Genomic DNA, 12,829 nt, shown 5'->3' on the forward strand with positions numbered 1-12,829 from the left:
AATCATCATGCTATATACCTTAAACTTCTATATAGCTATGTGTTAATTACATCTCAGTAAAGTAGAAAAAAAATGGTCTCTGAGAGAAAAAGGAAAAAAATAAACACAGGACAAAACCAGCAAATCAAAGTGAAAATTGTCCTTCAAAGGAGATTAGCTGCTGGGGGGAGCTTGGTTGCTGGTGACAACTGAACCTACTTTTGGTGGCATCAACTATGTCTGTCCTCTCTTTTCTTCCTGCCCCCATTACTTCTCTTTCTCCTTGTCTTTTATGTTTCCTCTCCTATTATTTCCTCTGTCATAGGCTCGCATACACTACTTCCCTAGCATATGGTTCAAGAGATTTTAAACCTCATCACAGGAAATAGGAAAAGATTGTCCTGAGTGAGTCACATTGAATTCAATAGACAACCTCATGGGAGTTCTGAAATACCTCAATGATGGCCATGAAACATCTTCTTACTACAGAAGCTTATCTTTTGGGGGAGGTAATTTTGAGCAGGGAAGGGAGTTGGGGATTGTTGTTGTTGTTGTTATTTTTAATTGGCTTCAAGGGGAAAAGATTGCCTAAATAAAATCTGCTGATGAAGTCATTTAATGGCTCCACCTCTGGATTGAGTTTCATTTTCATGTATTTTGGTAAGAAATTTGGCCCTCAATTGGGAATTCAGTCATTCTAGCCACTCAAGGGCAGGATGATAAGTTCTATCAGACCAAGCGTCTAAACGAACCTGAAACTCTGCCAAGGTCAGAAATGCTGCATTTCAAGCCAGAGATTTCTCTTGGGCTTACTTGTTTTGACTTGTAACTACAAATATGTCTTGTCTAAGTGTCCAATCACATTGTAAAACAAAATGCCCATCTCTAGAGTACCAGCATCATCTGAGGCAACATGAGTCCTAAATGTATATTTTGGGGCATTGTCTAACTTTTCTGCCCCTCTGATTTCCACAGGATTTTATATTGCTTCCCCTGAGATCAAGCAAAGCAAGATGGTTTTGGAAATGCTGAACCCAATGAACATCAGCAGCATGGTGTCTGAAGCTGTCCTTTTTGGCAGCATTGCAATCCTGCTGCTCATTGGCTTACTTCTCTGGGTTTGGAATTATGAGGGCACATCCTCAATACCAGGTAAGTCAGTCATTTATTTCTATATCTAAGGAGATTGTTTTCTTGGGCTTTTGATTCATAAGGGTAAAGGAAATTTGTCAAAAGGAAAAAGAGCAAATCTGGGGAGATGGTTAAAGGGCACGGCATATTAGAAAATGAAGACTCAGGCAAACAATTTTAGCCAACTGTCAGCACATGTCTAATGAAAACATTAAAACACTATCCTAAATAATCCCTGCCAGCCTATACTATGCTTTGGTAAAATAGACTTGGCATATGTATCCTTTAAAGTAAGTTTAAGATGCAGTATAGCAAGGTAAAATTCCAGGTTTGTTTACATTTGTTTTTTGTTTTGTTGATTCGATTTTCTCTGAAGGGGAAAATGTTGCTGGAAATGCTTCTGCCCTTTTTCTATCTCCCTTCCACTTTGCTTTATCCATGTACTCTGGACTCTTCCTTTCTTGAACTTATTCCTTCCTCCAACACACTCTTCATTTTTCTTTTATATTGGGCATGATGGTGATATTGGTTCCACCATAAGGGATGGATGGGTCTTGGACAGTGGAAGAAGAATTAGGACCACTATGGTTCCCTTGAAAATTTGAAAAAATCTTCAATGAGCTCTTTAGGTCAAGCAAAAGTAGTATATAATTACCCAGATAATTCCAGTAGAAACAGTTCCGTTGGAAATCTGAAAAAAATCTTCAACAAGCGCTGTAGATCAAGCAAAAGTACTATATAATTACCCAGATAATTCCAGTAGAAACTCCACCATGACACAGTATCAGATTAACTCAGAATTGTCTGAAATATCAGACTGCTTTTTAGTCTTGAGGGACAATCCCTCATGGCAGGCATCTGTCCCCAGTCCCATAAGATATCCGATAAGGCTCTATTTCAAGAGCCAAGCCATCACACGCTGCCAAGTGTGGTGGGCCTCGCACAGAGTGATGAAGAGTGGGAGTGTGGGGCTGCTGCAGGGCGCCCTGGGTCTGGGTTCTTTATCACTTTCCACAGAACGGCCTGCCTCTCTGTCTGATTCAGCCTGGTATTTGAGGTTACTTTTTCATGCCCAATGTAAAGGAATGTTTAGTAGTTTTGATCTCTACTCCCTGATGGGGGGAGTCGGAAGAAAGCCTGTTCCATGGTCTGTAACTGAACCCCTTCCCCTTCCTCGCTAGATTTCTCCTCCTCCAGTGGGTACCCAAGTCAGGATCCATGAATGATGAAGGGCAGAGGGAGGCTAGATATTTATGCTGCAGGTGGAGGGAGAATTCCCCTGGATCTTTGTAGGGCGGGGTGGGTGGGGACAAGCGTAGGAAATGGAATCCTTACAGCTTTGGCAGCTCACTCTGTCCACCCCCTCTGGGCTGGAACATCACCCTCTCAGACCATGACAGGTAGAGGACTCACAGGTGATTCTCAGCCCTATCTGAAGAGGTGCCACCATGTGGATGGTTTTTTTTTTTGTTTTTTTGTTTTTGTCTTTTCTCGGGCCGTTCCCGCAGCATATGGAGGTTTCCAGGCTAGGGGTCTAATTGGAGCTGTAGCCACCAGCCTACGCCAGAGCCACAGCAACGCGGGATCTGAGCACGTCTGCAACCTACACCACAGCTCATGGCAATGCCGGATCCTTAACCCACTGAGCAAGGCCAGGGATCAAACCCACAACCTCATGGTTCCTAGCCGGATTCATTAACAACTGAGCCATGATGGGAACTCCCATGTGGATTTCTTTTAGAAAAAAATCTCCCCAGATGATTTTCCTGAGCAGTCAGGTTGAGCACCAGGGAATGGAGCCCAGCCCCTTTGTTTGACGGAAGGGGAAACTGAGCCCCAGAGACAGGATCTGCCTTGACAGGCAAACCATTGAGACAAGTATGAGAAACTGGGGCGTTCAAACTTGTCTTTTCACAGGTGTGGGGATCAAGCCTAGAAAAGGGAAAAGGCTTGCCAGCACCTCAGCTGGAAGGAAAGTAGGAATAGGGGACCAGGGGGCCCACCAGGAAGTCCTGCATCTCAGGTGGACAACCACTGTGCTACCAGGAGCTTCTAGTTCCATGCTTTCCCTGAGAAAATGTGAGGTCTGGTCAGAGCCCTCCGGTGGCCCAGGCTGAGATGCCGTGACTCCTGGTTGGGGAAGGGAAGGTGAGGACACTGGCCTTGCAGGGTGGTTCTTGCTGACCAATACTTCTGAGCACCTTTGACCAGATCCCACCTTTGACCTCCGGGCTCTCTGGGTTCTTGGTTTTATAGGTGTGGGGAATATCAGGGTCAGTGAAAGCCAAAGCATTAAGAAGGTTCAATGAGCCAAAGCTCTCAAGTAACTCACAATTTTCAAAGCAGTTCCATGCTCATTTTCTCTTGTGAACCTCATGGCACTCTGTTGAGGTGGGCGTGGTGATGCCTATTTTGCAGACGAAGACGTCGAGACTTAAAGCGGGTAAGTGTCCACAGCTAGTAAGGGATGAGACTGAGACCCAGATCTCAGCTTTGTCAACCTCCATTTACTTAAAAGGGCCTGCATATCAGTGCTGGGGGGAGTGGGGGGCAGGAATATGCAGAGACGACACACACAGGCAGAGGACTTAGTGCCAGGGAGGGCCATGAGGGCTGGGGGAGGAAGGAGTCACTTCTATGTGAGGGCTTTGTAAACTTCAATTTGGGGAAACTGGCCCAGTTCACTGATCTCTGCCCAGGACTCACAGTTACCTGACACCTGGCAGTTCTCCCTTCCCCAAGGACACAGGAACCTTGCACACGGATCCTCTCCTTAAAGCCTCCCTCTGCCCTGGGCACCACATTAGTTACAGACATGGCAATACAGTCTCATTGTCCGTAAACAATCTGTTTTACAAAAAAAAAAAAAAAAAAAAAAAAACGCACGGATAAACAGATCATCACAGTCTAGGACAAGAAGTGGGATGTTAGAAACTCCTCCTGTGCTTTTTAATCATACCCTCTCTCGCCCCCAGAAGTAAAGAATCTTCTGTTTTTGTGACAATCGCTCCCCTGCTATTTTATAAAATTTTCACCTATTTTCATATTGCAAACAACATACTTTAAGTTTGCCTGGTTTTACAGATTTTAAAAACAGAATCCTACATTGCTTATTCTTTTGTCTTGCTTTGTAGTTCATTTTTATGCCTGTAAGATTCATCTAGGTTGTAGCATGCAGCTGCAGTTCATCTGATACGAAGTTACAGGAACACCTCATGGTTAATCACCCACTCTATTCTAGACATTAGGGGACAATTGGGATATCTCTAGTTTGGAGCTATTGTGAGCAGTGCTGCTATGAACATTCATGTGCACAGGTTTCTCCAGGGTTTACACCGAGCATGGAATGAAACAGCTTCTTGATTAGGACAGGGGGCAAGAGGTCTCAGGTGCCAGCCTGATGGAGGCTGTCTCTGCACAAAAATGCAGGGAAGCATTTCCTGCTCCTCTTTGGGTGTGAAGAGACTCCCACAGTCTTTGAATGTATAGATTGGCATTCCCAAATCTGAGAGCAGAGAGCAGTTTAATGAGGATACAACCAGAGCTTCCCTAATATCCTACCAAAATTTCTCCCCTTCTAGACAGAGCATTATTCTTTCCAACTTTACGCTACAAGATATGCGCGCAAAGGAAAGGATCACACTGTGGGATAATTATTTGATTTTGTGGGGTTTTTTCACATTTTTTTTCCTGCCAGGACCTGATGGGACTGAATTATACTTATCATACCCTTACGGGTCCTTAATTTGGAGCTAGTGCCTGTAAGTAGCAGTGTCTCAGTGTTTGCTGGCTGAATTAAGCTGGCATAAGATGGATCAAAAATTCTGCTTCTCTTATGGTTAGAACACTCAGGTTCTCAACCTTAGCAGAATTCATCACAATCTCTCTTTTTCAGGAGCTATGGCTCTTCACTGTCATATTTTAAATTTGAATGGTGGTTGCCAAATAGTAAGACTTTCTACATGGCATGAAATATTTAGTTAAAACATGAAAAGTAAAGCTGTTACTTGTATGTCTTTGTTCCTCATGGGCCTTGCATATTCGTTGAGTAAGTTTATTCCCTAAAAGACAGATGTTTGACTTCACAGGGACTAAGTGTATGAGATATTTTATCTTTTCCATGTTTATCAATGTAAATACACCTAAAATATTCTAAATCATGATGACATTTAAAACTTCATCATTTACACATCTAATCACTTAAAAAATCATCCAGGAAACATTTATAGAGGATTTATAATGTCTCAAGCTAAAATATTTAGCAAAATATGATGTTATTATGCATATTTCACTTGACAAGAGGTCAGCATATCTGGTGACATTTTAAGAAAATATGTATATAATCAAATCAGCTTGTTTACCTTAATTCTTTTTGAGAGCTCAATGAAATTATTTTAATGTTAAGTCATCTACTTATAATATAGTGTTATTAGAACAATCCTAAGATTAAGAACCCTTAACTCAAAAGAACCCAAATCCTTGTATTGGTTCTATAGACATTAACAATGAAGTGTAAAGATGAAAAAAAAAAAAAAAAAAAACAAAACCTGATCATCTTGTCCAGATTAATCCTGCTACTGCAAAATTAAGGAGTAACCTGGTTTGCCAGATTTGGAACTAAACTTTCCATTTAGATGATTCAAGCAAAAACTCAGATTATCTAAATTATTACAGCACTGTACTGTCCCAGCCAATTGTGTGAGTTTTGGCTCACATTTCTGTCACGATCTACATAAGCAAGGGTGTCAGGGCCACTGCTCTTCATTAGTCTCAGACTCTGGGCTGGACACTGATCAGCCAGTGCCTCCTTCCTCAATGCTTAGCTTTATTTGATTCTAACGAGATTTAGTTTAAGATTCTCTTCTTAAACTGAATCATTTTTGAATGAAAAAAAAAAAAGAAAAAAAGGAAAGGATGCCCTTTGTTGGACACTGTCTTTGTAGACCATGTTTCTCACAGCTAAAAAGACGACACCAAAACCACAAACTAATTCAAACCCACCCCATGCATTAGCTTGTACTTTCAAACGCAATGTTTTCAGGCAAAACTAGGGAGCCAGACAGATCTGTCAGCTCATCACTTGTCCTGGTTTTCATGCTTGTTACTAGAAGAACTGATTGACTTGCATTTGAAAATTATGGACACCATTTTACATGGCAAGGATAGAGTAGACCCTACTCCAGTTCATTGTGACTGAAATGATTGAGACCATATGGAACTGCTGTGGTGTAGACTCTGAACTACTCGTTACTCATGGAGCTGTGAAGAGCCCCATGTTGACTTGTGTGGTTGTTTTAATCACTGTGAATGTGTGTGATTCACCTATCTACATCAGAAGATATAAGTGGGCAATCAGATTAAAAAAAAATAACTTAAAGCAATTGCTTTTCTTGATGTTGCTGAAATACTGACTGTGATCTAATGACTTCCCTAGGTCCTGGCTATTTTCTGGGAATTGGGCCCCTCATTTCCCACTTCAGGTTCCTCTGGATGGGGATTGGCAGTGCCTGCAACTACTACAACAAAATGTATGGAGAATTCATGAGGGTCTGGATAGGTGGAGAGGAAACACTCATTATTAGCAAGTAAGTCTGTTAATAATTGGAGACACGCTTTTAAAATCGAGGCTGGGATATTGCCTAATAAAAAACAAACTTACTTTGATATCTTGCCATCTTTGTTTCCAAAGCTATGTGTTTACTACTTGAATAAAGATGAGTGATTCCCAGGTAAAAAACTAAGACAAATAGAAGAACTGGGTTTTGCTTGAAGCCATAGGTACATATAAAGAACTCTGCAAAGATGAGAAATCATTCAAGATCTCACTGAGCAGTGACTGTGGAAACTTAGAATACGGATGATTTGGTTTTGACAAAATGTACTTGAAGGACAGGTATCATCTTTAATGTTTTCCTAAAATTTTGGTCTTAGCGGTATAGGTAAGCATTGAAACAAGCAAACAAAACAAAAACAAACACCTGAGGAAAAAAATTCTGACGCAGTTGGCTGATAGTTTTCTAATGACAGGCTACTGAGAAACTCGAGGAGGGTAGGCAGTGGAAGAAGGTGCCACTCATATGCTGCTGTCCTACTGGTGACTGTGTGCCCATGTCCTTGCTGAGGGACTTTAGGTAAACCAGGAACAATACTGCCCATTAAAAGAAAAGGTATTCTCCTGCCACCCTTACGCTTACATTTTCTGGATAACTTTAGCAAACTGAATTCACTCCAGGGTTAACCAAATAGTCATTGACTGTGAATAACTGACTTTGTGAAATACTAGTTTTCTTAGTGAATGACCATAGAAAATGGGGAGTTTAAAAGGGCTCATATATCATAGACGTTCAGCTATCTTTACCAGACTTTTAGCAAAGTTATGTGCCAAAGTGTCTCATTAACATGTTTTTATATTTATAATCCCTGACAAGGATTTACCTACAAACTACCTATAAACTAAGAAAGGTAGGGATATACTACGGATTTTAGAATTTTTTTTTCTTCAGATAACACAGACCATTGCCCAGAAGTAAGTGAAGCATTTGGAAACTACCTAGTAGTTTTTCAGGCCATGATAATATACGTCGTGTTTTGAAAAAAACATGGTGAACCCAAAGTTCAATTCTTTGAATGAAATCCATGAAAGGATGGAGAAGGGCAGGAAAATGTGTTATCCTTCCAAATGTTTCTATCCATCCAAGTATGTTCTTTTTGAACCGAACTCACACTTCAGCTTTTGCCTGGGTTCTTCGCTATTTCTTTCAGTTTGGTATTGTAAAATTTGAAGAGTAGCTAAGACAGACCATGTTTCTACAACCAAGCAGAAATAGCTCCAGTGGAAATGCCATGTCACTGGCATTCATAGTAAAACGCGCCAGTGCAGGGCTTCTCAGAGTGTGGTCCCCTGACCAGCAGCATCCACATACCTGGGACCTTGTGAGAAACGCCCTTCCTCAGGTCGCCCTCTGACCCCCTAAAGAAGAAGTTCTGGCCCAGAGATCTGTCTCCACGAGCCCTTCAGGTGATTGTGGCTCACTCCACTTTGAGATTCTCTGCTCTAATGAGGAGACCAGAGTTACTCTTGGTCTACTGAGCTCTGCTCAGCCAAATTTAAGTGCATTTGATACATTCTTATTTTCAATATCAATACTTCACTCCCTTTTTTTTTTCTTTTTTCTTTTTTGGTCTTTCTGTCTTTTCTAGGGCTGCACCCACGGCATATGGAGGTTCCTAGGCTAGGGGTCCAATCGGAGCTGTAGCCGCTGGCCTACTCCAGAGCCACAGCAGCTCGGGATCCGAGCCGTGCCTGCAACCTACACCATAGCTCATGACAACGCCGGATCCTTAACCCACTGAGCGAGGCCAGGGATCAAACCCGCAACTGCAACCTCATGGTTCCTAGTCAGATTCGTTAACCACTGAGCCACGACAGGAACTACTTCACTCACTTTTACAACTGCCTAGACTCTTAAAATGTCGTGGAACCAATGATAACTGGGCTTGGGGAGTGAGGCCTGCTTTTTCATCGCCAGCACAGCTAGTTGCCCTCCAGACCCTCAAGTCAGGGTCTGCCTCCTCTGTCACCTCCCGCCCTCAGACACAGGTGAAGGGGACCAACAGGATATTTATCCAAAAGATTAATGCCTGAAGCTCAGGATCTAGAGCAGTGCTTCTCACCCTGGCTGCACATTAAAGTCACCCAGGGAGCTGTTCAAAATTCCCCTGCCCAGGCCGCACCCCACCTTTTAAAAAGTCATGGGGGAACCCAGGAATCAGCCGTGTTTAGAGCCCCCCAGGTGAATCCCACATGCTGAGGAGCTTGAGGGAGGAGAGAAGGGAAGAAGCTTCCAGGGCAGGGGGCCTTTCCCAGGGGTTGGGGAAAACAGCTGAGCAGGTTGGGGTGGCTTTGTCTTATTTTCATACCCTAAATCCAGCTCAGGTGGTAGGAGCACAAGCCTAGACCTGGAGGGAAGAATGAAGCACATGACAAAGGACCAGAGGACAGAACAGAAACTGCTGTTAGATACCAGATACTTAGATCACCAGATAAATTCCCAGGAACCCCAAAGGCAATTCCTGAAATAGGGTCTGCACTACAGCGCAGGTGGCATCTGGCCACACTGCTACTGTGGTTAGGAGAGCAACCTTAGCGACCCTGACAGAGTCCGGCACTGATTCACACTGAGGACGTGGACAACAACCCACTGCGCCCTCCCCCAGCTCCCCCAGCTCTTCCCTGCCCTGTCCTCCCAGCTGGCTTTCTCTGGTTGGAGTCTCTGTGTTCCCTTTAATTGCCTCTGAGCCGCTCACTTTTGTTGTTAAGGGCTGCACTCCCCCAGGCATAGGATGTGTTTGTCCCCATCTCCTTCCCCTGCCTGCTCTTCAGTCCTTCCAGAACTACCTGTACCTCTTGAGAAGACCCCACTGGACCCCGGGGAGCTCTTTCTTTTTCTTTGAATACTTTGCCAGGTTGTTTCTCTTTTGAAAAGTTTGGCATCGGTAGCCATTACAACTGCACTGAGATTATGGCCCAACTTTTCAAATCAGCTTAGTCCTGGAGTGGTGGAGGCTGCAGAACTTCAGCAGGGAGGTCAGGCTGCTGGGACTCTGCCTGAGCAACTGGGGGCTTTGGAGGAAGGTCTGCCTGTCATCCGTAGGTGAAGTTGGCATGATCCCCCAGGGAGGGATGCTGCAAAGTAATGAGGGTCTATAGACGTTATGCATGACACTATAGGTCATGTGTATACCGTAGCGTTTGGCATGACTATCAAGAAAAGAATGTGGGTAGCATCCATGAAGGGGAATTAGCACTTAACACACTAATTAATTAGGGTCATATTGGTGCACCTGTTAGCAGTTTACATACAAATAAGGGGCATAGTATTTGTGCATGTTTTAATCAGGTATAAATTTATAGGAAACTCATTCATTTATTTTTTAAGCATGTATTAATTAAGAATTGACTATCTGCTGAGTACCAGATGATCCTAACCTACATAGTCAGTCATTATTGGCTCTCCATTCCATAAGTAAGCAAATACTTACTGACAACTTACGTACACCAGGTATCATAACAACTCAATCCTAAATCCCTACCCTTATAGAGAAATACATTGTTACAGTGTTAAAATACCAACAATAAAAGTGTAAAACATATGGTATCGGTAGAGAGAACAACAGTCTTGGTTTACTTGGGACTAGAGGGTTTCCCACATGGTGGATTTTTACATTAAACCTGAGACAGTCCCAGGCAAACTAGGGTGCTTGTCCACACTATTATCAGGTAAAAAATATGTGCTGTGCATAGAAGAGGAGATGGGTGGAGCAACTTTAGGATAGGGAGAAACCAGGATCTCATTTCAGATATTTCGACTTGACTTGCGTACTACCACTGAATGGGATGTGAAGAAGGAAGGTCTGACCCTTCAGAACTTCCACTACAGTCAGAAACTAGCACAGGAGGCTGAGAAGGATGCTCTTGCAGAAAAGGGAAAACCAGGAGAGTGGTGGTCTGAAAGCCAGGGAGGAATGCATGTCCAGGAGGAGGGAACTGTCAACCATCCAGATAGTGCCACCTGCTGGACAGAGATGTGAACACTGCATTTAGCAGTGTCAATGGAGTGGTGGGAGCAAAGGCTGACCACTGCAGAGAAAAAGGGAGAAGAATCAGAGGCAACAGGTATAGACAACTCTTCCAGGGAGTTTGCTATAAAGGATGCAGAGAAATGGAACAGAGCTGAAAGGGATGTTTGGTCCAAGGAGTTCTGTTTTTTAAGTTAGGAGATATTACAACATGTGTGATGGGAAATGATGAATTACAGATGAAAACTGTTGATGCAGGAGAAAGAAGCGGTAAGCCAGGTGAGATGTGCAGGGGCCCAGGTGACAAGTGGAGTTGGCCTTGAATAGGGACAGAGAAGTTCATCCACAGGAGCGGGGGGGTTGGAGGTTGAAAGATGGGCACAGATCCTGGTGGTTGGACTTGCAGAGGTTCTAGTTGCTTTTGTTTTCTCAGTAAAGTAGAAAAAAAAAAGTTTTCGGTTGAGATTAAAGGTGAGGAATTGGAACAGTGGCAGAGAGAATAGGCAGGATATAACAGTACCCAGAAAAGTGAGAGTGAGTAGGCTCAAGAAATGTCAAAGAATTGCCAGCTACAATGAGAGCCCACGCAATTTAACTGAGACCTGCCAGTGAGTGTGTGTGTGTGTGTGAGAGAGAGAGAGAGCGTGTGTGTGTGTGTGTGTGTGTGTGTGTGTGTGTGTGTGTGTACGTGTGCATGTATGGATTTTTGCCCTTCCCCATTCAGCTACCAGGTGCAAAGACAGAGTAAGAGTTAGACTGAGCAACGGTTGAGGTTTTACCAGCCAACTAGGACTAAGTAAGGGAGTTGAAGATACACTGAAGGGAGTGATTTTAATGTTTCACAGTAAAATATCTTGCCAGCTTTCTAGTAAGAAAAGATCAAATGAACAAGAAAGTTAGAAGAGCAATCATCCCAATTTTGCTCTCATGAACTTGACCTTCTGAAAAGACCAGGTCAGGTGTCTTATAGCATGTCCCACATTCCAAATTTCTCTCATTGTCTCATTACAGTGTCTTTGAACATACTCTTCTATTCCCAGTATTGCTTATACACTGAACAACAGGTCTATAGGTTCAATCCCATTCATTTTAACATTATGTAATAATACTTTCCTCCTAGATGTAGGACCTTCATATTCTATCACAGCAGGAGACCAGGAAAGGCGGTCCCAAATTAGTGACGATAAATTTGATCAGGTTAAGGTATTTATAGTCAGACCTCTCTGTTATCAGGTTTCTTACTCTCTTTTGGTGACTCCAGTATAGAAGCTGGCTAAGAGAGGACACTAGAGGGCAAAGGACAGGAAAAAGTGGTAGGACCAATGGAGTATAAATCACAGGCACGGGACAAGTCTACACAAAGCAAGTGTTTTTAAATGTTTGGTACCAATTACTCCATTGATTCTCTCCCCCATATTTCTAGTACTCATCACTCTTGAACCTGACCTCAGGTGTGGAGTTCTTTAAACTCAGAATGGAGGATGGCATCTTCCTAACCACCTAAGAACTTATTTCCTAACTCCTTTTCATTCTGAAGAGACAAGAACTTTGATATGTGTGGAGATATCTTTTTTTTTTTTTTTTGGCATATAGAAATTCCCAGGCTAGGGGTCAAATCGGAGCCATAGCTGCCAGCCTACTCCACAGCCACAGCAATGCCAGATCTGAGCCTCGTCTATGACCGACACCGCAGCTCATGGCAATACCAGATCCTTAACCCACTGAGCGAGGCCAGGGGCTGAACCCATATCCTCATGGATTCTAGTCAGGTTCATAACCTGCTGAGCCACAGTGGGAACTTCAATGTGGAGATATCTTTTTTTTTTTTTGTCTTTTTGCCTTTTCTTGGCCCACTCCCGCGGCATATGGAGGTTCCCAGGCTAGGGGTCTAATCAGAGCTGTAGCCTTCGGCCTATGCCAGAGCCACAGCAATGCCGGATCCGAGCTGCGTCTGCAACCTACACCACAGCTCATGGCAACGCCGGATCGTTAACCCACTGAGCAAGGGTAGGGATCGAACCCGCAACCTCATGGTTCCTAGTCGGATTCGTTAACCACTGCGCCACGACGGGAACTCCCTGGAGATATCTTTTGACTTGAGTCACATTTAAGAAGAATACTGACGTCAGGGACCAGACAG

The 12,829-nt window shown here is 43.4% G+C and overlaps 1 protein-coding gene across 1 annotated transcript in view; it reads left to right on the forward strand.

Moving 5' to 3' along the window:
* The first annotated feature begins 762 nt into the window (after positions 1 to 762).
* LOC125119416 (aromatase 3) overlaps positions 763 to 12,829 on the forward strand; it is a 30,572-nt gene continuing 18,505 nt past the window's right edge. The window contains exons 1-2 of the mRNA XM_047766350.1: positions 763 to 1,131; positions 6,545 to 6,695. Of these exons, the coding sequence (XP_047622306.1) occupies positions 993 to 1,131; positions 6,545 to 6,695 (290 nt within the window). The 5' untranslated portion in view covers positions 763 to 992. The remainder of the gene's footprint in view (positions 1,132 to 6,544; positions 6,696 to 12,829) is intronic.

Source organism: Phacochoerus africanus, chromosome 2 (assembly GCF_016906955.1).
Source record: "Phacochoerus africanus isolate WHEZ1 chromosome 2, ROS_Pafr_v1, whole genome shotgun sequence".
Taxonomy (NCBI): Eukaryota; Metazoa; Chordata; class Mammalia; order Artiodactyla; family Suidae; genus Phacochoerus; species Phacochoerus africanus.